The 25,216-nt window shown below is 43.1% G+C and overlaps 5 protein-coding genes across 6 annotated transcripts; 3 read left to right on the forward strand and 2 right to left on the reverse strand.

Moving 5' to 3' along the window:
* The first annotated feature begins 1,126 nt into the window (after positions 1-1,126).
* On the forward strand, positions 1,127-6,816 carry LOC4339299 (mitochondrial import inner membrane translocase subunit TIM50). The gene is made up of 10 exons (XM_015782072.3): positions 1,127-1,483; positions 1,617-1,711; positions 2,163-2,199; positions 2,728-2,789; positions 2,875-2,988; positions 3,818-3,922; positions 4,011-4,109; positions 4,773-4,929; positions 5,043-5,145; positions 6,232-6,816. Exons 1-10 carry the CDS (start codon positions 1,201-1,203, stop codon positions 6,275-6,277), a joined length of 1,101 nt encoding a protein of 366 aa, XP_015637558.1. The 5' UTR covers positions 1,127-1,200; the 3' UTR covers positions 6,278-6,816.
* Positions 6,817-8,022: 1,206 nt separating this feature from the next.
* Positions 8,023-11,294, forward strand: LOC4339300 (cleavage stimulating factor 64). Its single transcript, XM_015783261.3, has 7 exons — positions 8,023-8,159; positions 8,292-8,369; positions 9,153-9,191; positions 9,294-9,833; positions 9,922-10,020; positions 10,531-10,716; positions 10,810-11,294. Exons 1-7 carry the CDS (start codon positions 8,067-8,069, stop codon positions 10,933-10,935), a joined length of 1,161 nt encoding a protein of 386 aa, XP_015638747.1. The 5' UTR covers positions 8,023-8,066; the 3' UTR covers positions 10,936-11,294.
* A 1,569-nt stretch (positions 11,295-12,863) lies between these two features.
* LOC4339301 (probable magnesium transporter NIPA6) lies at positions 12,864-16,316 on the forward strand. Of its 2 annotated transcripts, XM_015783262.3 has the most exons (9): positions 12,864-13,255; positions 13,337-13,393; positions 13,493-13,583; positions 13,692-13,852; positions 13,991-14,118; positions 14,221-14,358; positions 14,880-14,972; positions 15,587-15,707; positions 15,802-16,316. In XM_015783262.3, the coding sequence occupies exons 1-9, from the start codon at positions 13,102-13,104 to the stop codon at positions 15,921-15,923; spliced, it is 1,065 nt and encodes a 354-aa protein (XP_015638748.1). In that variant the 5' UTR covers positions 12,864-13,101; the 3' UTR covers positions 15,924-16,316. The 2 variants fall into 2 exon arrangements, with proteins under 2 accessions (XP_015638748.1, XP_015638749.1); XM_015783263.3 differs by lacking the exon at positions 14,880-14,972.
* Positions 16,317-18,804: 2,488 nt separating this feature from the next.
* LOC4339303 (uncharacterized) lies at positions 18,805-20,685 on the reverse strand. Its single transcript, XM_015783268.3, has 2 exons — positions 20,240-20,685; positions 18,805-20,080 (listed from the first exon to the last, which is right to left on the reverse strand). Exons 1-2 carry the CDS (start codon positions 20,681-20,683, stop codon positions 19,274-19,276), a joined length of 1,251 nt encoding a protein of 416 aa, XP_015638754.1. The 5' UTR covers positions 20,684-20,685; the 3' UTR covers positions 18,805-19,273.
* A 230-nt stretch (positions 20,686-20,915) lies between these two features.
* LOC9271764 (beta-arabinofuranosyltransferase RAY1) lies at positions 20,916-23,877 on the reverse strand. Its single transcript, XM_015783265.2, has 5 exons — positions 23,356-23,877; positions 23,027-23,279; positions 22,220-22,921; positions 21,893-22,139; positions 20,916-21,780 (listed from the first exon to the last, which is right to left on the reverse strand). The coding sequence occupies exons 1-5, from the start codon at positions 23,751-23,753 to the stop codon at positions 21,305-21,307; spliced, it is 2,076 nt and encodes a 691-aa protein (XP_015638751.1). The 5' UTR covers positions 23,754-23,877; the 3' UTR covers positions 20,916-21,304.
* Between the last annotated feature and the right edge of the window lie 1,339 nt (positions 23,878-25,216).

The following is a 25,216-nucleotide window of genomic DNA, read 5'->3' on the forward strand; positions in this document are numbered from 1 at the left end:
CACCGGGTGCTAGTAATAATTAAGTTATGAATGGCAGGATTATTACTTGATAACTTCAGCATCTAGTCTGACAGTAATTTGATGGCACAGATTGACACCGAACGATATGGTTGGTATTGTAAACTAGTTAACGGAATCGCTAAGTGGCAAGATGTTCTTCTGAATCCACTCATGATTCAGTAGTAAGGAGACTGAGGCATGGCCCAAATGTCCGACGATTTTGTTATTAATTTTTCGATCATTTTTTTAAAAAAATTGATGATGTAAATATAATAGAATTATAGTGTAATTACATTGCAACTTATATGTAATTATAATATAACCTCTAAGTACTTTCATATAATTTTGAATCAAGGGATCTTTCAAGATTCATGAAAGTGATAAAGAAAAACCCACACATGTAAGGAGATTCGGTCCTTACGACCTCCATTTCATAAAAATAGCATGTTATTGAGATATTTTTGAAAGTTATATACAAGTTACTACCTCCCTCCTATGTAATTATAGGTTGTTCAGTACTATATTAAGATTTGATAAGAAAGATTATGGCACCTCTCATTAAATGGTGATTAAATGGTGTATAGGTAAGAGTGAGAAGGTGTTTGAGGGTAGAATAAGAAAATTTTTGAATGAGAAATGATTGATGAGATAGTTAATATTTTAACAACTATTTTAGGATAAATTAAATCCTAGAGATATAATTATTATGAGAAAAAGATAATACATTAGAGTTACATGCAAGTTAGTGATTATACTATATTTATAATATCTATCGGAAAATTTGTCGAGGTAGTCACGATGTCCGAATGGAAAAAATGAAAGTGAATGCTGCTAACTAACACTGACAAGTGGGCCCAAAGCCTGAAACGGCCACATCCAGCCCAATATGTGTTTCTTATTCTCCCGGCCTGTTCCGACCCAAATCCTTTCTGTCCACCTTAATGGGCCTACATTGCTGCCAATTTGGGCCGGAAGTAGGATGGGCCCATGTAAGCCCAGCCCAAATGACACGGGCGGCGCGGAAACCGACAGCGCCGCTGAGGCGCAGAGTCCAAGTCGCCATTTTATTTTTTTTTCTCTCGCTTAAACCCTCCACTAAAAACCAAAACCTAAACCCCACCCCCGCGATTTCTCTTGACTCTATTTTTTTTTATTTTCTCTCGTCTCCTCCCCCCTTTCCTTCTCTCGCAAGCCGCGGCGATGGCGGCCGTGACCCGCGCGGCGAGATCGCGCGCCCTCCTCCTCCTCCCCCGCGCCTCCGCCGCCGCTCCCCACTTCTCCACCACCGCTTCCTCCGGGGCGGCTGCGGCGGCGGCGGCGCCGGTAGAGGCTGCGGCTGCGGGGGCGTCCGACGCCTCGGCCGCTGCCGCGGCTGGCGCGGGGGAGCAGCCGGCGCCGCCGCCGAAGCGGTGGGGCCTGCTGAAGTTTGGCGCCTTCGCGGCGGTGTGCGGGGCTCTCGGCGCCGCCGGGTACTCCAGCTACGGTATGATCCCGCGGTATCCCGTCGCGATCTCGCGCGAGGAGGGAGGGTGTTCTGTTTTGGGCGTTTTTTGGTTTGAGCATGTGGCGCGTTTGACTTGTAGTGCTGTGTGTGTCTCCGTCTCGTTTGCGTGCAGCTTATACGCTTGAGGAGGTGGATCAGAAGACGCGGGAGTTCAGGAAGGCCATGACTACGCCGCGCCCCGTTGCGGAGGACGCCTCTGAATTTGAGGTAGTGTCATCTTAAGATATTCGGGGTACCAACTCCATGTATAAAGGAGTGATGGTTGCTTATTAATCCTATGATGCGATATTGTAACTTTGTAAGAGTGTAACACCGGGGTATGGGAAGGAGGGTTCTATTGGCACCTGAGCTGGGAATTTAAGTATTTTACCCTGAATATATTATTGTCAGCTCAGTTTGTTGTAATGCATGAAAGTAATATATCAAAAGTAAGGTCCCGAAGCAATTGCTAATTTTAGTGTTCTTATGCCTTCACTAAAACTTTGCACAAATGATAATGTTAAGATGGATTTGTTATGAAATAGAAACATGCAGTGAAAAGTGATTGCCTCTTCGTTGGTTTAGATCAAGAGCAAGAACTGTTCTCTGCAGCAAATAGGTTCAATTTGAGTGTGGACTATGTCTAATACTTAATGATTGTGGTCTTTCTTGTGTGCAGAAGTTCCAGGCTATGATTTACTCGACGGCTATGAAAGGTACATTACATGACATACTCCTTTTTTATTATTCTGGTGTCCTTAGGAATTACCACTGCACAGGGCACACTTTCAGAGCATTTGATTGAAGGGTGATACAATTATTCACTATTAAGCTGTATCAATACATTGCATGTATGCTACTGTAGGTAGTCAGTGATTACAGAATTGCCCTCAGTGAATGCAATGGAAGAACAATGGAAATGCTGTTGAATGGTTACAATACATAATGTGTTCATTGTAGGTCATATCCTTTGTGGCAGTATGTAATCCTGCTCTCCTGAAACTGGGAGTGCATAATAAGTTCCTTAATATATAGATTTGTTTAAATCCTTATAAAAATAATCACCAAATGATCCTTTTAGCTTTTAGGCGTTTACCTAATTGCTTTATACATATTATTATTCTAAGCTTGAACATATTTATGCTCCAGATTATTTGTTGAATTCAATCTTAGTTTGTTGATTGCATTTTTTTTTTCTGTTTGGCACCTTCTTAATATTGATGTTAGACATTTTGTTATTGTAGCTCCTGTTGCAGCAATAGAATTCTACATGGATGTTAGACACACAATTGAGGACCATATTCGGGTTAGTTACAAATCATAAGCTTCTCAATGTTCTTTATAAATGTTTCCAGTAAATATTTACAACTGACTAGCTATGTCTGTTTCAGGGCTTTGCTGAACCCACGTCAGACAAACTGCTACCGGATCTTGATCCTCTAAATCAGCATATCTTCACTCTAGTTCTTGATCTGAATGAAACACTCGTTTACTCTGATTGGCTGGTATAGTGAAGAAGATAATTCAGTCCTTTTGTTTATTGTGAAAAATCCGTTTTGAGTGATATGATCTAAGCATTGGACCTGATGTAGAAATAACTTATGTTATTTTAGTCCAGACAGTGATTCTTAATCCCACCATACAGGCACACAGGAAAAAATATATTCTAATAAGAAATTGAGATAAGACTGTTGGATGAATTGGAGAACGAAGTTTGTTCTACTTATCAGATATAATATGCTATGAAACTCAGTGGGGTCGATAGTGTTAGGCAAAGTGTGGTATGGAAATCAGTATTGCATGTTGCACATGATAATTTACCACAAACATGGTCAAGTTGAAGTGGAATTTGGTTCGCTTTACCCTGCTATATAATTTTTATTACAGCATAATATTTATCCACCATCTGACACTGTCTAACAAATGAGTTATTATACACACTATATGAAAACTGACAGTTTTGCCATATGTTAATTACATATTATACCTTTTTGTATTTTCTTCATTTCCATTAACACGTTATTTTCATCTTTCCAACGTGTTAGGAAGATGTGCATTGTATTATTCATAATGAAACAAATATGTTGTGTTACCAGAAATTGGTTCTCTGCTTAGCTGTTTCATTGTTTGTACTTTGGAGTGGAGCTTCCTCACCAGATTCTCCACTTCCTTGAAATAACACAATGGAACGAGTGTTGACATCAATTAGAATCATGTCCATGTGTTTTCATGGTCTCCTTTTGAAGGCCCATGCTTAAACTGCTTTGCTATTTCTTGTATGTTTTTACTGTGTTATCCAGAAATGTCATAATAGTATTGTTTCTTCTTGTACAGCGTGAAAGAGGATGGAGGACTTTTAAGAGGCCAGGAGTTGATGCTTTTATAGAACACATGGGGAAATTTTATGAAGTTGTTGTGTATTCTGATCAGATGCCTATGGTAAGTTGATCTTAACTGTCTTTGAATGTTTTGTGTTTTAGGGTGTTATGCCATACTGATTTTCCATAATATAATTTTATATGTGCAGTATGTTGATCCTGTGCTTGAAAGGCTGGACACAAAGGGTTTCATCACAGGCAGGTTGTCAAGACCTGCAACTAAGTATCAAGATGGTAAACATTATCGGGTAAGGATACTGGGTGGATGATTGACTTATGGCTCTCAACAATGAAGTGCATTCCTTGATGATTGTCTAGAGAGCCCCACCTGAATAGTGTATCATACATTTTATATTTTTATTCATCATCCCATCTCCATTCTATCATCTTTTTTGCAGTTTATGTACTCCAAAATAAGCACGTAGAGTCTCCCGAAATCCCTAGTTAAAGTGAGGGACTCTGCCATCAAAGCATGTAAATGAGCATCAGCATAGCAGTATCATCTTAGCAATCTTTATATTGTAAATGAATACTAGTGTCTTGATTATAGAAAACCTTTCTATGTGTGGCGCATACTTGTTTGCTGCTTTAAATATTTCAGTCTTTGGGATATTGTTGCTGATGGTTGGTTCTGCACCCCATCCTTCCCCATTGCCTAATCATGTCAAATGTGCCTTCATCCTCTGCATGGCTCCTGAACTGCTGGTTCCTCACCTAACCAACATTATAGCTTATATTCAATATGCTATGTATAAAGATAATTATTCTGTTTCAGCACATGTACACCCTGTAGTCTTTTCTAAGAAAAATGTTACAACACATCTAACTAAGGCATGGTGTAGTGTCAACTTCCGTTTCGTACTGTTTGGTGCTTTACCTTTTAATATATTTTTTTTATCATGTTTTACCAGGATTTGTCAAAGTTGAATAGAAATCCTGCACAAGTTATTTACATCAGCAGCCACGCTCTTGAATCTTGCTTACAGCCAGAAAATTGTGTTCAAATCAAACCTTGGAAACTTGAAACTGATGACACCCAGCTGCTGGATCTGATCCCATTTCTAGAGTGTAAGTGTTCCTATCCTTCTCCTGTGATATACTAGCATGTTGTTTTAGGTTCTTCTTTTGTTGTACAATGGAATCAAGTGCTTAAATGTTGACAAAGCCAACATGTACTGCAGATGTTGCCATGGTGAGACCTTCTGATATTAGGACTGTGCTTGCTTCCTATCAAGGTCGTGATGTTGCTGCAGAGTTTATCGAGCGTTCAAAGGAACACCAGAGGTAAGATCATGTTTCTCTCCATGGTAACAGAAGATGCCTGTAACTGTGAATATATATGCATGACTTCTTTACGAGTAATTATGAAAGTAATATGCAGTATTCATTGTAGTTCACTAACTTACGGATGTACCTCATGTGTGGTACATGTTGTGGGGTGACAAGGCACATTTTTAGTCGACATTAAACATTCTTGGTAGAAATAAATTGTAACTAGTACAATAAATCTTATGATTCCCAGCTTCCACAAGGAAAATTTCCCTTCCATATGGTAAGGCTTAAAGAGTACTCCCTCCTTTTGGGATTATAAGTCGTTTCAAAGTCAAACTGCTCTAAGTTTGACCATGTTTGTAGAAAAAAGTCGTAACATATTCAACACAAGGCAAATATACTATATAAAAGTATAGTCAATGAAACTAATTTGGCGTTGTAAATATTACTCCTATATTTGACGGTCAAACTTAGAGTAGTTTGATTTTGACTACGACTTATAATCTGAAACGGAGATAGTATATATTACTTGTTGTGGTTGACTAACCTGGGCTTAGATTTAGTCCTGCCTTTACATAGCCTGATGTATAGTGTTTTCACGTTGTACCAGTAAAGGTTACACTCAAAGAACGAAAGTGGAATCATGCTATGGACATACTGACATTGAAAATTTGTTAGGAATTTTGTAAAACCTAAATTTAGTTGTAAAAGGGAGAAAATGGTGTTCCATGGACCATATGTACTGGTTGAGTCTAGGCATGACCACTATCAAATGTGCACCAATATTCTTTAGTTGGCTATTCTATCGTCTATTAATTGTCGTGACTTGCACATTTCTTGAAGTGTTATGGATTACTAGGATTCGGATGTACCTACATAGCTACATGTACATACATGTGGATGTGGTTTCGTATTTTCCGAAGTAATGCATGTATAAAAAAGGATCCCCAGTAATGCATAAGTAGCGAACCTTTGAGGACTTCTACAGCTTATTGGGATACTTGTTTGAAGCTACAACAATTTACTTAAAGAGATTAGAGTAGTTATTTGATACAAAACTTGTTTCTTGTAAATGACCATTATCTTGCCATCTTACAGGCGTATGCAAGAGCAAAAACAACATGGGCGTATATGGAGACAATAATGGACCTAATCTGCAGGAAGGATGAAGCTCCAATTGATTCATCTATCCTAGTTTTTTGCCTTTATTTTTTTTTTCGGAAGGACGTATTTAGCCTGTTCCAAGCACCTCAAGTCAAGTTGTTGACTGCGATGAAAAATTGAAATGATAACATGTAGTATTGTCAGATTAGGTTGCAAACATTTAGCTAAATATCAACGTTCAAACCACCATTTTGTAGTGCAAGGATGCAAGATTGACCATCTTAGATTGACCGCCTTTTTCTTCAAGAACATCGCTGAATATTTTCAGTGCTGTGCGTGCTACTACTAAATTAGTTGCATGCCAGTAGCTCTCAGCATGCGCTGAAATTTTGCTTTCTTGCATATTTGCTGATAATAGCATCTTCTGAGGTGTGAAAAAACAAAACGTATTCGGCTGGCAACAGCTGTTTCAGCCTGGATCTTTTTTTTTTTTGGTTGTAAATTAGTATATTGCATGATCTGCATGAATTCCTAAGCTGTATTTGTTTCAAAGAGAGTTATATCTTATATTTCGCGATACATATGTATTCCAATTGCAACATGTAGCATTTGTATTTGGAGGGAAGAAGCAACTCAGAGAAACGTTGGCTAGTTTTGTGAACCTCTCAAATTGCAACAATAGTTGTATGCAATACAAACTTTAGGATTAACAGTGAGTACTCTGCTTGTCTTATACTGCTTAAAATCGAAGCTTGCACGCACCAGCAACAGCATGTTGCGAGCGGACGAAGCAAGCCCTTGCAGATCCACGAGGCAGGTGGTCATCGTCGTCGTCGGCGAGCACCACCAACGACGACGAGGCTGCCGCTGCGTTACCATTCCTCTGTTTCAAACAACTGTGGTGGAAGAGGCAATAGAACTACGGGCTGTTTAAATTGATCCTATTTTCAATTATACTTTTTTTTGGGGTAAAGTTGTCAAAAGTGTCTATATTTAGTTTGTTGCTAAATTTTTAGTAAACACATAAGAAATTTTATCAAAATTTTGATAATATTGCTAACTTGCCAAAATTTTAGCAGTGCAAAAATTTAGTAAGGTTTATTTTGGTTATAATCTGAACAACCCCTATATCTCGATTGCCCATTGAATTTCAAGCCTAGCGAGACGTTGAGACCATCAAATTTCTTTTAATGTAATTTGGTTAATTTTGAACAAAACCGTTTAAGATGCACATCTCGAACTTGCTTGAGATACTCGAAATTTGTTGGGAACTCATCAGAGATAGACTGGAGCAGCGGACGGCTCAATCGGTGACTTTAGGGACACTGACATGTAGATCCATGATAAAAATATCTTACATATAGTTTTAAGGTGTGTTTGGTTGTTGGCCACACTTTAAAAAAAAAGTTAGGCAAGTTGTGACAGTTATACAAGTGTGGTGGATAAATTGTTAACCACAAAGTGTGGTAAAGTTAGCAATAAAATTAAGTTTATAGCGTGTGGGACGTGCTATTTGAAAAGTATGACAAACTATAACTGTGACAATGCACCAAACATATGACTAACAAATCATGTGCCAAAAGTGTGGTGCGACAAAACGTGGCGATTAACCAAACACCCCTTGATCCATGGACGACGAGGTCGCTTTTTTCTTGTTGGGCTGGGCTGGGATTCCCAAGAAGGTCTAGACTTCTGGGCCGTGGCTTGTTGGGCCGGAACGGTAGTTCGGGGCTCGAGGCTCGCAGCTCGAACCTTCCTGACACGGTAGCCTTCCGTCCTCCTCCCGCATCGACTCCGGCCGCTCCTCTCCTCCCCTCCCCTCCCCTCCCATGGCGGCGAACCAGCCGGCGGGCGAGGCCCTCGCGGCCAACATCTCCGCCATGTCCCGCCCGGAGATGTACGACCTCATGTCCCAGATGAAGGTGCGCCCCCGCTTCCCCCAACCCTATAGCCCCTCTGCCTCGCTACCTCTGTCTAGGTTTCGCTCGGATTTTTTTTCTCACCGATTTAGCGGTCTCTGGTGCGGCGCCGCCGCCGATGATGCTCGTGTGCAGGTCATGATCGACCACGACCAGGAGAGGGTGCGCCGGATGCTCGTCGACAACCCGGACGTCACCCGCGCTCTCTTCCGGGTGAGATTCCTCGCGTCCTGCGCTTTCAGTTGGTTTTCGTTTATTTATTATCTAGGAGAAAGGTGGATGGGTTGGTGCTTCTCGGGCGCGACCGCTCTCGAAATCTCGAGATTTGTAGGGTTTTGTGAAGTTTCATTCTGGTTATGAAGTGTAAGATTTCGTGTTTGGTTAGTATAGAAAAGAGTAGATTCGTTTCCATAACAAGAGAACCTAGCTCTAGTTTAGTAGTTGGAAATCTCTTAACCGATAAGGGAGAGACTTTTTGCTCATCCAGTTAGGCCAAATTCATGTTGATGTTGGCATCGAGAGATAATGATGGACTTTATGCAGCAAAAACTGTGTTGGCTGCTCTTTGCATGATGAGTTCAGTATTCTAATTAGCACATGGGATTCTAGTGTATTAATGTTGGTAACATGCTATGTTTCTCTTCTTAGTTTTATCATAATATGTTCACCAAGTCCCTGCTGTTTCGATGTGAAATAACCGGATGAAGAAGAATGTCTACTGCATAGTTCAGTATTTTTCTTTTGTTTAGCAAATCATCTGCATTTGAATCGACGGCTTCTTGTATAATATTTAACTATAGTTTCCCAGCAGCTTGTTTCATAACATCCCATTTTCTCATATACACGTTTGTGTTCCAGTTGATCAATATAAATTGTTTGGTGTGGTGTTAACAACCTATGTGTATGCTACATTCAACTGCATTCTCTTGCTCAATCAGTAAATTACAAATATGCATTCATGCAAAATATTTTCCTTATATGCCTTTCTTCTTGCAGGCGCAAGTAGTACTTGGAATGGTGAAAGCTCCTAAAACTGTATGTAACTTGAGTTATTCAAGTTTTCTTTACATTTAGCGTTTGAATTGCTAATAATAAACTGAAATTTATCATCATCATCAAGTTCTTGCTGTATCGCAGGCACAATCTTCAGACAAGGCCCAACCTGCAGCTGTGCAGGCAACACCATCTTCATCAGTTAAACCTACAGTTCAAGATCATTCTAGTTTTCCCCAACCTCAGTTACCTTCCAGTCAGCAGAACATACAACCTTCTGGCCCATTTTCATCTGGTCCGTCTAATCCGGCATCGTCTTTGGACCTCCCAGCTATGTCAGCAAATCCACAACAATCAGCACAAGCGAAAGGTTATCCTATCCATCAAATGCCTCCCACATCAACAACTCAGACATCCCAGCATCAAAGTGCTACCCTACCTCCTCATGTTTCATCACAGTATTCAAATATTCCATCACATATGCCAATAGTTCATAGTCAGCCACAGCAACCTTTGCAAAATCCTGGTATGTTTAACCAACAGTTACAACCACCATTGCCCCAGTTGCCTAGGCCTCCCAACATGCAGCCCTTCGTACACCAAATGCATCCGCAAGTACCCAGTTCATTTGGCTTGAGTCATACAAATGCTCCTCAACACATGTTGCAACAATCAATGTTTCATGTAAGATTCTGGACCAAATCTTAATTTCCTGATAACTTGAAGATATGATCTGCAAACTGACCACCAAAACATATTTGGAATTTCTCAGCCTGGTGGGAACCCACAAACTTCCTTCCTTACAGGTCAACCGCCATTGCCTAACCAGCCACCGCCATTGCCTAACCAGCCACCACCCCAGCTATACCAGGTACAGTTTCTTGTCTACTAATAGAAGATATGGTCAGTGTTAATATTTTGTTATCTTCCCTTGCGCATTAAAGTTGATGTGTTTGCTCAACATTTGCTATTCAAGGTTGGATGTATGAACTACATTGATGAAGAAAAATGTGTTGTTTATTTGTTATCATCAGATCACAAGAGTTTTAGCTCTTGAAGTATCATGCAGATATAAGTATTGTGTCCAATGTTTAGTACCTACTGCTATGATGGTGTGGTTATTTGATGACTGACAGTGGGATCTTTTATCTATGGAGCACTGACCTGTGATCTACACTACTCTTTAGTTATATGAATGATATTTCTTATCTTTCATCCTATAAAGATGTACTGTTTGCATACAAGAGGCCTATATAAAATGTTTGGTAACATTATCATCTACATCTGCTACTTGGACAGCTTTACTGTTGCACTCTTGATGTGATGTGATCATCATATGCTTAGGGGTAAAATAACTCGTGCAATCTTTGTGTTTTAACAGGGTAGTTCACATGCTGCCTCACACTACAATTCTCAAAGTATGCAAATGGATAGATCAACTCCATGGGGGCGTGGTAACGCAGAAGCCTCTTCAGCTGGCACCCATTTCCCTGGGCATTTGCCTGGCTTGCCCGGACAGATGACCCAAGGAATTGGTGGTATCCATTCGGCTCGCCCTGAAGCACCTGTAAGTGCCTGTTGTTAACTATTGGAGTTGTCTATGTTGTGTTTTCTCCCTTTCCCATAGAATGAACTATTCACATGTTTGTCTTTCAATCAGTTGACGCCTGAGATGGAAAAGATGCTTGTACAGCAAGTCTTGAGTATGTCACCTGACCAGATCAACATGCTGCCTCCAGAACAACGACAGCAAGTGCTTCAGTTACGTGATATGCTACGGCAATGACACATCAGCTGCTTATGAGTAGAAGAATTCCATTCCAACAGAGCCCTTCGGATCAGATCTGTTGTCCATGCTCAGCTTATGCTTTGACACCCCTTCTGAGCAGCCACCGTTCAGCTGATTGACATCTCGACTAGTTTGCAGCTTACCTTGAAATGTTGTTGTACAATGCCAGTCTGTCATTAGTTACGGTAGATGTTTGAACATGCATTATGATTCATGACTGACAAAGTGACAAGGGAACATCATGCTTTTGCTACTTATCCTACCGCAATTTCATAAGCCATATGTTCAATTGATGATTGAATTACTGTGTATTTCTATTTATGTGAGTTAATTATATAGACCTCTCTTTTTTTTTATCTCGTTTGTCAACTATTGTGAATCTGTGGTGTAATTGACTCTTTATTTTCATTGCAATTGTAGCAAGTCATTAGTACTTCTTTTTTTGCTACGTTATCGGCTTATCGCTTATTTCTGCCATGAAAACCCCAGCATTTTTGCAACATGTGCTTCACATGGTACTTATTTTCTACCTAAAAACGCAACGCAAGCACCACTTTTATATGTATCCACTATCCACTTTGCATTGTTTCCGAATTTTATATGTACACTCATATTGCTTCACAAACTTAGACGCATCCATTCATCAACGATTGCTTCATCATACTTTAAACTAATTCGCCCCATACACTAAAATATTCACTGATAATATTTTCAAGATATTATCAATATCAAGATATGGTAACCTAGTCTTCCACTATGGCAACTTCGTAAATTTCAAAATATATCAGTGTAGCCTTTCAGAGATATTTATAGAGATAAGGTGACCTGCGTTTTCAGAGATAGTTGTACATGTGCTGTGAGCATCTACGTTTTAACGTATTTCTTAAAGTAAGGGCCCCTTTGAATCGTAGGATTGAAAAAACAGAGGAATATTAAAAACACAGGATTCTAATAGGAATGCAAGTGTAAAACAGAGAATTGCAAAACACAGAAAAAACACAGGAATAGCCGTTTGATTAGACCGTAGGAAAAATACAGGAATCAGATGAGAGAGATAGACTCAAGGAAAGTTTTCCAAGAGGTTAGAGTGGATGCTAACTTTCCTACGTTTTTCTCTAGAATCGTAGGAATAGGAAAGTTTCCTATGTTTTTCCTTTTCTCATTCCTACGAATCAAAGACATGAATAGTGTAGGATTTTAATTCCTTTATTTTTCCTCCATTATTCCTCCAATTCAAAGGAGGCCTAGTATTTGTGGATAAACCCTTCGTTTAGGACAAGTAATATGATGCTTAATGTATTGCCCTTAAAACGGCCATGTAAGATTGGATGATAAGGTGGAAGTAATAATTAAGGAAAGAGAAGGTGAGCCACCCCTCATACAAGAGGCAACCTCCACACAAACCCCAAGAAAAAGGAGATGAAAGAAAGAGGGGATTGGACAAACAAATAAAATAAAATTATTTGGGTTAAAATGATAGAGGTGGTGTAGATGTGGTGTATTATATATATCACATTTTATCTTACATGGATAAAATTAGATGTGACAACTACCCATTCTATAAAACTTGCCCTTAATGTTTTTTCCATGGGAATATTCTTCTGACAAGTGACTCCCACCCTCGACCCTTCCGTCAGCGGGAAATTTAACTATTTGCCACTCTTGTGACATGGCAATTAACGATTTGCCACACCCTGTCAATGACATGTGGGCCCTCATGTGTCTATGACATGTGGGCCTAGTGGCAAATTATTAAGCAACATCCGTAAGAGTGGCAAATAGTTAAAAGCCCCTCCGTCAGCCGTCACGGAGCCAGTCTAAACAAGGAGGCTACGATCTCAATTCTCAAGAAATTTCCACGGGGAAAACGACGCCTAATCACCGTGTTTTGTTTCGTCTCGTAATCCTCCTTTGGCTTCTTCCTCGGTTCCTCCTACTCCTCCATCCTGTACACAGGAGAGAGGAGCAGGAGCCCTCCTGGCCAATCAGCTCTCGGCTCTCCCCCTCTTCTTCCTTCCAAGCAACAAAATCCTACGCGGAAAAACCATCCAAGAACCACATTCCCGTCGTCAAAAACAGCCCGAATTGTAGGGGAAAGTAGCCCCGAGAAGCGACGATCTTGGAGGGAAATCTGGTGTGGAGTTCGGATCGTTCAATCCGCGGATGGAAGGAGGAGGAGGAGGAGGGCAGGAGTTGTCGACGGACAACGTGAAGGGGATCGTCCTGGCGCTCCTCTCCAGCGGCTTCATCGGCGCCAGCTTCATCATCAAGAAGAAGGGCCTCCGCCGCGCCGCCGTCGCCTCCGGCATCCGCGCAGGTCGCCTCCCCAATCCCGATTTCCTGTTCTTTTTTCCTTTTCGTTTTCTGAAGCTTACTTTTCTTGGTTGGTTTTGTGCAGGGGTTGGTGGGTACTCGTACCTCCTGGAGCCTCTATGGTGGGTTGGCATGATCACCAGTAAGGTTTTTCTTTTTCTTTCTTCGATTTCAGTAGAGCAGATGAAGAGCAATGTTTATTGAGTAGTGGGTGATTCTGAACTAAGTTCTCTCCTTTCAGTGATTGTGGGAGAAGTTGCCAATTTCGTCGCATACGCCTTCGCTCCCGCGGTTCTTGTTACTCCTCTTGGAGCACTGAGCATAATTGTTAGGTGAAGTACTACATACATACAGCAAGCTGTAATTTGTTTTTGCAATTGTGTATTGGAAAGTGTGATACTGAGAGTAGTGTGTGTATTTGGCGGTGTCTTCGCTTTCAGTGCAGTGCTGGCACATTTTATCCTGAATGAGAGGTTACACGCGCTTGGTGTTCTTGGTTGTGTTATGTGCATCGCGGGATCAGTGGTGATTGTTATTCATGCTCCTCAGGAGCAAGAGATTACTTCAGTTAGAGAAATCTGGAACATGGCGATACAGCCTGGTGAGAATTATCGTTTTATCATGGGTGTGATTCTGTTTGTAAGCAAAGTATTAATTCCCGGTACCCTTAAAAAACGATTTGTTCTTGATATAAGGAAGTGATATCTGTTAATTGAGATGTTTCCATCATCCTTTGCAGCTTTCTTGCTATATGTTGCTTCAGTTATAGTGGTGGTCTTCGTGCTAGTGTTCCATTTCTCCCCTCTATATGGGCAGTCAAATGTGTTGATCTACACTGCCATTTGCTCTTTGATGGGTTCTCTTTCGGTAATGTCACTTATACCATCAATTGCAGTATTCTTGGTTGTTTTATGTTTTGAATGACTTTACTCTCCCTAATGGTCTGCTAATGTTTGTCCATATATTCAGGTAATGAGTGTTAAAGCTCTTGGTACATCCTTAAAGTTGACGTTTGAGGGGACAAATCAGTTGGTATATCCAGAGACTTGGTTCTTTGTGCTTATAGTGGCCACTTGTGTGCTAACACAGATGAATTACTTGAACAAGGTCTGTTTGTTAATGCCCTTAGGGCACTGATACCATAGGTTTGTGATATTTATATGTTCTTTGTCAAAGTACTCCAGCTAGTCAGGGATTGATTAATAAAGCGCCAAATTTGAATATAAAGAATTATTGCTATATCATATACTATGTCAAAAGCAGTATTATGTCACTCTTATCAACAACTGAACAATAGAATGCTTTTCACAAATTTGTGGAGATATGTTTTGTTGGTATCATGTAAACCTATTTAGATTAGTCTTACTTCACCATTCCATTCTAGCTACTGGTTCTATTGTTGTTATCAATTCTATGACTTCTGCTTTGCATTATCTGGATAACCAGTTAGAGGCAAAATTCCCCTGGCGTTGCATTGATAACACTTGTGTCAGTGTCTAAAATTGTAAAATTCGTATCTTCAACATCATTCTTTCGTCATGCAGAGTATTATGGTAGAAAGGTTTTATTGTATTAGCAGCATTCACATACTTACAGTGTAACAGAATAACTGTACTTTTTCTCGCCAGGCACTTGATACATTTAATACTGCAATTGTATCTCCAATCTATTATGTAATGTTCACAACACTAACAATACTTGCAAGCGTCATAATGTTCAAGGTAATATAAGTTCTTTTGTTTCCTTGTACTGCAGCCATTCATTTGGTAGATGATTTGAATGCCCAAGTTATTTTCTGAAAGAAACTGAATATCCTTGATTTCTAGTTAGCTTCATCTCTTGCTGGGACCCTTTTCAAAAGCTTCCTATCACTGCCTTTGTTTCTTATGTACACTTCAACTATGTACTAAAGCTACTGGCACTACACCTTATTACAGCATTCATGTTACTTCAAATTAAAAACCATACCCACACCATTTTAGTATCTGCTAGGAGCGCCATGAATCCCCTTGAGATGAAAAGGTTAGAAAAAAAGGATTTGGACCCATGTAGGAGTAAATGTTTTCACCGTAACTCCAGTTTTTTTTTCGCTTCAACCAACTGGGCCTATGTACATCGGAAAATATTGATGGAACATATCTTTGATGGATTGAACAGAATACTTTATCTTCTTGTGTTAGTTGGCAAGTATAAAATTTGTCTCAGCTTATACCTGAAGCTCACTGGAGTAAAACGAAATCATACTATCTTCACTAATTTTCCATCAACTTCGAGATTTAAGGGTTGACATTATGAGCTAACCCAATTTCCCACTCTACTCTAATAATTGGTGCAGGATTGGTCTGGTCAAAGCCTTGGAAGCATTACTTCTGAAATCTGTGGTCTGATTGTTGTGTTGTCTGGTACCATTTTGTTACATGTGACGAAGGATTATGAAAGGATTCCGCAATCAAGAAGTTTGTAACCCTAACAATCCCTTTCTACATGGCATCAGACATTCAGTCTCCTTTCAGTAATGCCTATAATCACATAAATTTTCTCACGATGTAGGTATATACGCACCATTGTCTCCCTCCTTGACAGCAAGATTAAACGGAGACTTACTGAAGCACGTCGAGGATGATAGGAACCCCGATGAAGAAAAAGCCTTGAGAAGGCAAGAGATGTACTAGCTCCAGTCTCCTGAAGCTCAAAAAAGGATGAACAACTCCGATTGAGCTAACTAGTGACATCAGTGATTGCTATGGTGTGTTGGTCTGTACATAATCAGGCATCTGCAGGAATTGGTCCAAAGGATTGAAGGTGACTGCCTGCCTGTAAATCTTTGAGGTGGTTTTGGGAGGCTGCAGGTTACTTCCACAGATAGAATTGAAGTTTGGGTGCACAGATTCTTCTCATTTCTCTTCTTTTTCTTCTATCTCTTCTGGTGACGTATCCCCAGTTTTGTCCACGGCATTTCTTTCTTGCCCCTTGTGTAGATTTGAGAGTGAGCTATGGAGATTGTATTGCAACTGTGAATGCTGTACATTATTAGTATTATTGTGAACTGCCGCTCCTGATTCTAATTTGTTCTTTCTTCTCCTGTAAAAGTTTACCAGTACTATGTACTCTTATAGCTCCTGTTTTAAAAAAAAAAACTCTTATACCTAACGACTAACTGATTCAATGATAATAGTTGTATAATGTTAAACTTTTTAGAGGATAGCAATGTACTTAGAGCACTCCTTCCGTTTCAAATTATTGTCCTTGTAGTTTTATCCAAAGTCAAATACTTATATCTTTGACCATCAATTTACAGAAATTCATATATTGGCAGTCAAAGATAGAAGTGTTTGACTTATGACAAAACTAGAACAACAAATAAATTTGAAACTGAGGGGGCAGATAAATTCAGAATTTGCAATAAATTTGAAACTGAGGGGGCAGATGAATTCAGAATTTGCAGTTGCTTAGTTGTAGAGAGTAAAGTTTACAAATAATTTGAAACTGAGGGGAGTATATAGGTGAATTCAGAAGTAACAGTATCGTTGGTCACGTTAGATTTGGGCCGGTTCAGTGAGGCCCATAGGCTTTACAGATGCTAGTTAAATGGGCCAGGCCAGGTCCACTTGCAGAGGAGGCTTCCCCTTCCACAGCTCCCTTCTCCTTGGCTCTCCTCCTCCTCTGTCGCCGAGTGCGCCGCCGCCTCGCTCTCTCGCCGCCGCCGCGTCCTACCGGCCTCCCACCGCGCCGACTGCGCCGCCTCCACGGAGATCACCCGCCTCCCTCTCACACCTCCTCCTGCTCCTGCGCCGTTGGTACCCGCCCGTCCGTGTCCTCCTCCTCTCTCGGATAAAGGTAAATCATCGATCCCCTCCGCTCTTAAGGTTTGGGTTCCATCCGTATTTCGCGCGCTCGGAATCGCGGCAGTAGCTAATCGTTTGGTTTCCATTAGATTGGAGATTCAAAGATGTGTGTTGTTCGTTTTCCTTTGCTATAGCGGTGTTTCGATTAGATTTTTTTTTTTTTAAGATTTAGTGGTAGCGTGGAAGTTATTTGTCGAAATAGCTGTGACATAGATAGTACTTCCCTCTTGCGTCGTCTACTTAGCCATACCTGTACACGAATGAAGAAGAATTTGTTTGAGAAAAAAAGTTTCAGCTTCAATGTCTCATGATATGGATTTTGTATAACTAAACTTGTGATGCATATGCTGCTACATTAGCTGGACATTATCTTCACTGCCTTGTGGAAATCTTACTACCCTTGTAGTTCTAGATCAAGTGGACTATGTGAACTGAATTGGCTGTTCATTAGTTTTGGACCATGAGTCATGTCTCGTGAAGTATTGTGCGTAGAAGTTTTTGGAGTTCAATTTTAAATCTTCTGGTTGTGTATGATCTGCACTGGGCTGAATAATACGCTATTCGAGCACTACTGTTGTTGCTATTGCTATGTGCCCTGTTCAGCACGTGAGCAGGGTCAAGCTAGACAATCCTGCCTTGGATTATATTTCAGTTCCATTTCTGGTTCTTACCATAGCTTGTAAGATCCCGTCGGACACCTAAAATCAGAAGGCTTTCGGTTTTTTACTAAGCTTACTGTATTCAGCAAGATTTGTGCCATTATGATGTAGCTACTGGAAACACCATGGGTCTGAGATTATTCACATTAGCTGAATCTGGCCTATTTTCTTCAAAGTAGTCCGAACTGTGTTGGTTTCCTTTGATCCTTTTATGTACTTTTTCCCCAGGGTAAAACATACTGCTAAGTCTTGAATCTGTAGTTCCACAAGAGATCATATAATTAAGTGAGAAATGTTGGCTGTCTGTGTGTCTTGAATCTGTAGTTCCACAAGAGGTCATATAATTAAATGATCCACATAATTTGAAATTTTATCATGTAGTTCTTGTATGTGATTTTGATCTCTCTGACTTTTGCTCTATGTTTGTTGCTCTTTTTGTTGTGACTACTTTGGTTGGTTAAATATTCCCTACTGATGTTTATGTTTATCCAATTTTCAGTTTCTTTCTTTGGCTTCATAACCACTAGATGGGAAAGGCAAAGCGTGCATCGATTTTTATCAGGCTTGTTTCAGCAGCTGGAACTGGATTTTTCTATGTCAAGCGCAAGAACCCTCGGAGGATCACAGAGAAGCTTGAATTTAGGAAGTATGATCCACGTGTAAACAAGCATGTTCTGTTTACAGAAGCAAAGATGAAATGAGATATGGTAGGCTTATTTATCCCTTCTCCACAATTCGCGAAGCTGAATAACTAGCAAATTTCTGGTGTCAGAAACCTCTGTACTGTTAAGAATGCTACTATTACCCTGTTTTAGATTCCAGCGTTTCATGTAGACGATTCTAATGAGTATGACTTTGATCTTGATTAGCACTGGAATACTATTGTATACCATGTTAGTTATCTTTCTGGAATGAGCTGCAAGCCTGCAAACCAAATGTTTTATTTTTTTAAAAGAAAATTGTTTCCGTTCTAATTGTGTGGTTTCTGAGGTGAATTTGTTTTTTCCGAATCCCAAATTCTCGTGCATATACAGAAGCCTAATTGAAATAAGGCGAAATGATTGTTTAATACAATTCATAACTTCATATCACAGCATCAGAAACAAATACAGTAACATCTAGTAGAGCTATTGCCAGCACAAACTGGGTGCAAGTGCAAACTAATCAATGGTTTAATTTACATCGCATTGACACAGCTTGCTCAAATCAAGGCTTGCAATCCTGAGAGCAAGTGAAAGAATCGAAGAACACACTTAGATCATGATCATGATCCATCATTCCATCCCAATTTCACAAGAACACATACCTACATTCCTCTTAGCCAGGGGCGGATCCAACGTGGGTGCAGGGGGGACTAGAGTCCCACCCACGAGACCCATGGATACCCCGGAGCACCCTCTTCAATTTTCTCACCATGAATGATAAACTAAATGTCTCTAGATGGCTGGAGGTTGAAAAACTGTGTAATTGCCCAGCTAGAGGCTAGAAGCCTAGAACTACTTGCTCTGCTCGATGCTCTCATGAATACTCTGGTTTGAGGAAGAAGCCGAGCTGCTGAAGCAGGCCGCCGCTGCCGCGGCGCAGGCTATCCTGGGATTTCTCGGTGCTGACGATGTACTGCGTCTCGAAGAGACCGAGCTGCATCATGTCCGTGGCGGCGATGTCGTCGCGGATCGGCCGCGCCGCCCTCGCCATCGCCTCCAGCGCCTCCCGCGCCGCCCTCCTCTCGAGCTCTCGCCGGAGCCTCTGCTTCTCCTTGGCTATGGCGATCAGCTGGCTCGTCTGTGTGGCTGGAGGTGATGCCGCCGCCGCCACCAATGGCGTCGTCGCCGTCGCCGCGGCTTCGGTGGGAAGACATGTCGTGTCCGGTTTCTTGCTGCTCTCACCGTCGTCGCCGTCGTCGTCGTCGTCGTCGCCGGAGTAGTTTCCCAGTGAGGGTTCATCGCTGCTCGGACTGATGCTCGATTTAGTGGCTTCCGGGAAGTTCTCGATTGCGACCGGGGAGGCTTCGCCGGAGATGTCGACGAGCTCGTCGTCGTCGTCGTTCTTGGCGAGCGGTGAGGACTGAGCCTTGTTCACCACTAGAGGAGAGATGGCGCCGCCGCGGGGGATGTCGATGTCGATGTCCAGTGCCGCGCCATGATCGTCGGCGATCTCGCCCTCCTCCCGCTCGCAGAGCGACGGCGACGCGTCCATCGCCGGCGCGATCTCGCCGTCTTTGGCCTGGCATTGCGGCGGCGCGCCCGCTGCGGCCTCGATCTTGCGCGGTTCGGACTCCGCCTCGTGCGGCCGCCGGCGAGGAATCTTCCTCGCTCGATCGAACACCTCGCGATCGCTGCTCCGGCGGCGGCGGCGATCCCTCTCTCGATCGAGCTCCTCGCAATGGCTGCGGCGGCTGCGGCTGCGGCGGCGATCCCTCTCTCGATCGAGCTCCTCGCGGTCGCTCCTGCCGCCATGGCGGCGATCCCTCCCTCGATCGAACACCTCGCGATCGCGATCGCTCCTGCCGCCATGGCGGCGATCCCTCCCTCGATCGAACACCTCGCGATCGCTCCTGCCGCCATGGCGACGATCCCTCGCTCGATCGAGCTCCTCGCGATTGCTCCTACCACGGCGAGGAGGCGACCGGACTCGTCGTGGGGAGCGCTTCGCCACCGCCGACGCCGACGCCGCCGCGCTGCCATTGACGTCCTCGCTCGCCACGGCCACCAACGCCTCCGCCTTGCCGAGGAGGCCACGCACCGCGTCAATCTCCTCCTGTAACCGCCGCTTCATGTCTCGCCGGCAGGGCACCACCGCGGCCGCCGGAGAAGCCTCCATGGAGCCTGACATGGCTACCGCCGCCATCGCCGCCGCCGCCGCCATTGGAGCTTCGACTTCCGGTGGAAACGAGGGCACGAGGCGCAGGTTGAATCCACCGCCGAGCATGCTACGTTGCTACGTCTTCCATGCGTGGTTGCTATTAACGGACGCCCGTCGGAGTCCGAGTTTGAGTTTGAGCGGGAAAAGCTTGACATGTCCGAGAACGATACGGATTCGGATTCTGATTGTTCGTCGGATTCTACAGGCAAATCGAATGCCGAATAAATGGGAGAAAAATAAAAAAAATAAACAAAGATACAGATACGGATTATGCTTGTTCGTCTAATTTTGCAGGCATATAAACTGTGCCAAAATAAATGGTAGAAAAATCAACAAAGAAGCAATTCCTGAACGTTTTCAGTTTCAGAATCGCCATTGTATTACAGAAGCATATGAACCTTCGTATGATGTAGAAGAGGAATGCATTTTTGAGTGGGATCAGAATCTGCAGCCGTTATTAATAAACAGTAGGAGAGGAACGTTTGATTGTAAAACAATCGTAAACAGAAGATCGGTGCAGCTTTCGTCAGTCACCAAAAAGCTTCTACATCTCGGAAATCAAAAATCATTTTTGGGCACCATAGAAACGAAATCTCGGAAATTGCCGAAATTTCGGTTGACAGGATATTGTAATGGGTATCGAAATTCCCGAAATTGCAGAAATTTCATTATGGAATGTTGAACATGTCATGAATCATATGAAACGGGATCATCAGTTTGAACGCTGAATCTACTTGCATTGCTCCAATTCTGCAGGCAAAGCCTAGAGCCTGGATCATAGTCCCAGAGCCCAGAGGCCATCTGGCGATGCAGCTTCTTCCTCCTCCCATTCACCCAGTTGTTGTGTATGATCACACACCCAAGCTCCCTGCAAGCTGAGCTCACACCATGCTTCTTCTCCCAGAGGCCACCGTAAGCTCCATTGGGGAACATGTCCCGGCTCAAGAACACGATGGTGAGGTTCGTGCTGGGCTCCAGGCATCTGTCGTCGCCAATGCGGTTCGCGCCATCTTTCCCGCACAAGATGTCGTAGAAACTCGGTTGCTCGGATAGCCCTGAATTTGTTGCATGTTTTACTATCATCTCCATTGCGGTGATGGTGGCGTCGTCTGATCGCGCGTAGTAGAAACCTGAATTCAGCCGGCGTGGCATGTTTATGGGTCCTGTAAAAAATGAGAAAGAGTTCTGATTATGTTACGAGCAAGGAGTACATTATCAGGAAAATCTAACAAATGGGAGACTAAATTGAACAGTAGAGAAATTTGTATAATTTACCAGTTTGATTGAATTCATCTGATTGTGCTGCAAATGTGCCGGGGCCAAGAGAGTGCAGGAACGACACTGGATTATGGAACCAATACACATCGACATCACTCAATAGTACATTGTATCCCAGTCTTAAAATCTTCAGAACAATCCTTGATTTGACTTTGGTCACTTGCTGAAAACACTGGGTTCCAAAGTGGCAGTCATCAAAGCTGACATTATTTGGTGATAATGTATCTCTGGAAACCGGCATACCCTATATTTGGGAACTAAACATTTGAGTATGATATGGATGTTTACATATCAGACATGAATAGCATGTGATAGGTCTTTTACCTGCAAAACAGAAAACTCATATGTCTCCTGATCTAGAGCACAGACTACAAAATTCGTAACCCGGAGACGGCGCAAGCGGCACACCCAGCTCATAAGCATGTCCCTGTAACTTGCACCAGCCACAGCAAGAACAACGGACCTGTTCTTGTCAGCAACAAGTTCAAGGAGCATTTCTAAAGAATGTGGCAAATTAACTGCTGATGAGTAGCTGATCTCCTTTTCACACAGGCTACCTCCCTCTGGATGTACATTTTGTTCTTTGTTTATGACAGAATTTGACAAGTTTGGCCCTTCATTTTTACTAAACATATAATCTTCAAACTGCTTCACCACTTTATACACCATGGGGGAGTTTCTTCTTGGCAATTCATAGCAATACGATCCATAAAGTGCAGCTAGATGTCGATTGACATCATACTCCCAGGATCCATCAGGGTTACTAACATTTCTGCTAGTGCTCGTGCTGCGCTTTTCGCTGAAATTTTCAGGATATAATCCAAGAACAAGATTGCTTGCATCAAACACAAGTCTAGTTTCAGATGAGAGAACCTCATGAATCAGCCACCAATTGTGTACTCCTCTTCCATTCAGAAAAGAAGGCATTACTCCTGCAACCATACGAGTGCTTGGATTGTTCCATGCCACAATGAGCCCCCTGTCACTGCCATGTCCTGCCCACTTGTCAGACTGATTCTCCTGCAACTAATGGATGAAATGGAAGAACATCTGCTCAGCAACTAGATTAAATGAGAATTTATGAATCTATCTGAATCTGTGATTGATCGCCATGGTTACACGTAAAGATACCTTCTTGAAGCTGACTTGTTTGCCATGTTCATCCGCCCATTGCGTCCCATTGTCAACGAGATGATAGGGGAAAGCAGAAATGTTGCGTGACGCTGAAAAAACGAGCCAATCGAGATCGCTTCTGCTGAAATGTTTCAGCAATGTGATGGTTTCCGGGAGCAGGATGATCTCGGCGTCGACGAGAACGCAGATGTCGGAATCAGCAGCTTGAGCTCTTGCAACAATGGAGTGGAAGAATGGTGTCCCGGTGAACCTGAACCAAGAAACGGAATGACACTAAGTTCGAGACAACGATTCTCTGTACGGTTCAGAGATCGTTGAATGCTTACGAGATATCTATGGCGGCGTCGACGGTGACACGGCCGCCGAGCCTCCCGGCGAGCGCGTGAGCCGACGGGTGGGCGGCGAGGAGCACGACGCTGACGTTCCCCGGAAGCGCCAGCCAGGACCGCACCGCCAGCTCCTGCCGCGCCGGCGAGCTGTCGGGCGGAGGCAGCGGCGCCGAGAAGATGGCGACTCGCGGGCCCGCCGCGCCGCCTGGCAGGTCCGGCCGGCGGCGATCGCCTTCCTCGCGGCGGTCGCCACCGGAGAGCACGGCTGCGGCGGTGACGAAGGCGAGGAGTAGCGCGAGGCCGCCCGCGAGTGGCAACGCGAGCTCGTCGGCGACGCCGTTCCCTCCGGCGCGGCGGCGGCGTGGGTGAGCGCCGTGGCGCGAAGCGACAAGCATTTTAGGCGCGCACCGCGGGACGCGGCGCGGCGCGGCGTGGCGAGACGACGGTGGTGGGGGCTGCGTGGTGGGGCCGACCTGTCATTGGGAGGGGAGATGGTGGCAGCAATGACTCGCGTGTCGCGTCGAACGGAAGGCAAAGGTTTGCCTCAAAAGCTCCCGTGGAGGTTGACGTGGTGGAATGCAAGCAACCTACTTTGACTGGCAGGTAGGGTCATCGTTATCGGGACCCTCTGCTGCAGTGTCGTGCAGGAAGGTACTTCCCCACTATCAAAATAAATAGATAAATCTAGTCTAAAATACGATACATCGTATTACTATGAATCTGAACATCTTTATATCACATTATGCTTTGTTTATTTTGGAATATATAGAGTAGGCTTGTGCATTTTGGGCGACGAATCATGATCTTGATCGGTGATAGGATTAGGCTGAGTTCTTTTTTTCACTTTGACAACTCAATTTTCTCATTTTTCGCATGCACTCTTTTCGAATTACTAATGGTATATTTTTGCGAAAAAAATATGAAAGCTATAAACTAATACTTACTCCGTTTCAGGTTATAAAACTTTCTAGCATTGCAACCTGAAACGGAGGTAGTACTTAATTATATTAATCCATCTTTTCAATTATCTTTAACTAATACTTAATTAATTATACATTAATAAATCATCACGTTTTTCGTGGAGGAAATTGTTCATACAACTGCGCCGAAAGCCTAGAAGGCCAACTTAACCCAGCAAAAATCTGTGCCAGGAGGCCCAGGCCTGTTTTGCACAATTTGGCGTCTTGGGCAGTACAAATGCCTGCATTTGTAGGAGAATTAAACCGTATAATATATTTTTTAAAAAAAAATGATGTTTGGAATATTGCTTTAAGCCATAAAAAAAATCATGCCAGAATGTAGAATTTTAAAATATTTTTAAAAATAGCAATCAAAATTTAGCAGGAGATTTGGAAAAAACCTTTTTTAGAGTACAACAGCGTATACTTAGAGACACACGGTAAAAAATACAACACTTGCTTAGAACGCGCGCACCCGCCTGTAAAGACATAGGAGTGGAGTACATGCATACCCTACTCCAAGTACCTCTCAAAGCGTGTGTTTGGTTCTGGGACTAGGTGGGATGGGATGAAACCATCCCTGATTTGAGGATTGGGATGATTCCATTCGGGTGTTTGGTTTGTAGAATAGGACGATCCCAGTATTTTGTTTGGTTCAAGGAACGAGGGAGGGATGGGATGAGCGCCGTTTGCAACCACCGACAACGCCGTTTACAACAACCATGGCCGACGCCGCCTCTGCCCTCACCTCCGGACGTGGTCGCTGCCGGCCTCCTTGATGGCGTCGATGAGCGGCTGCGGGGGGCTCGGCGACGGCGGCGGTAGACGGCTCGGGCGACAGCGGCGGCGGCGGGCTCGGGCGACGTCGGCGGCGGTGGGCTCGACGACGACGTCAGCGG

The sequence above is a fragment of the Oryza sativa genome, chromosome 5, assembly GCF_034140825.1.
Source record: "Oryza sativa Japonica Group chromosome 5, ASM3414082v1".
NCBI lineage: Eukaryota > Viridiplantae > Streptophyta > Magnoliopsida > Poales > Poaceae > Oryza > Oryza sativa.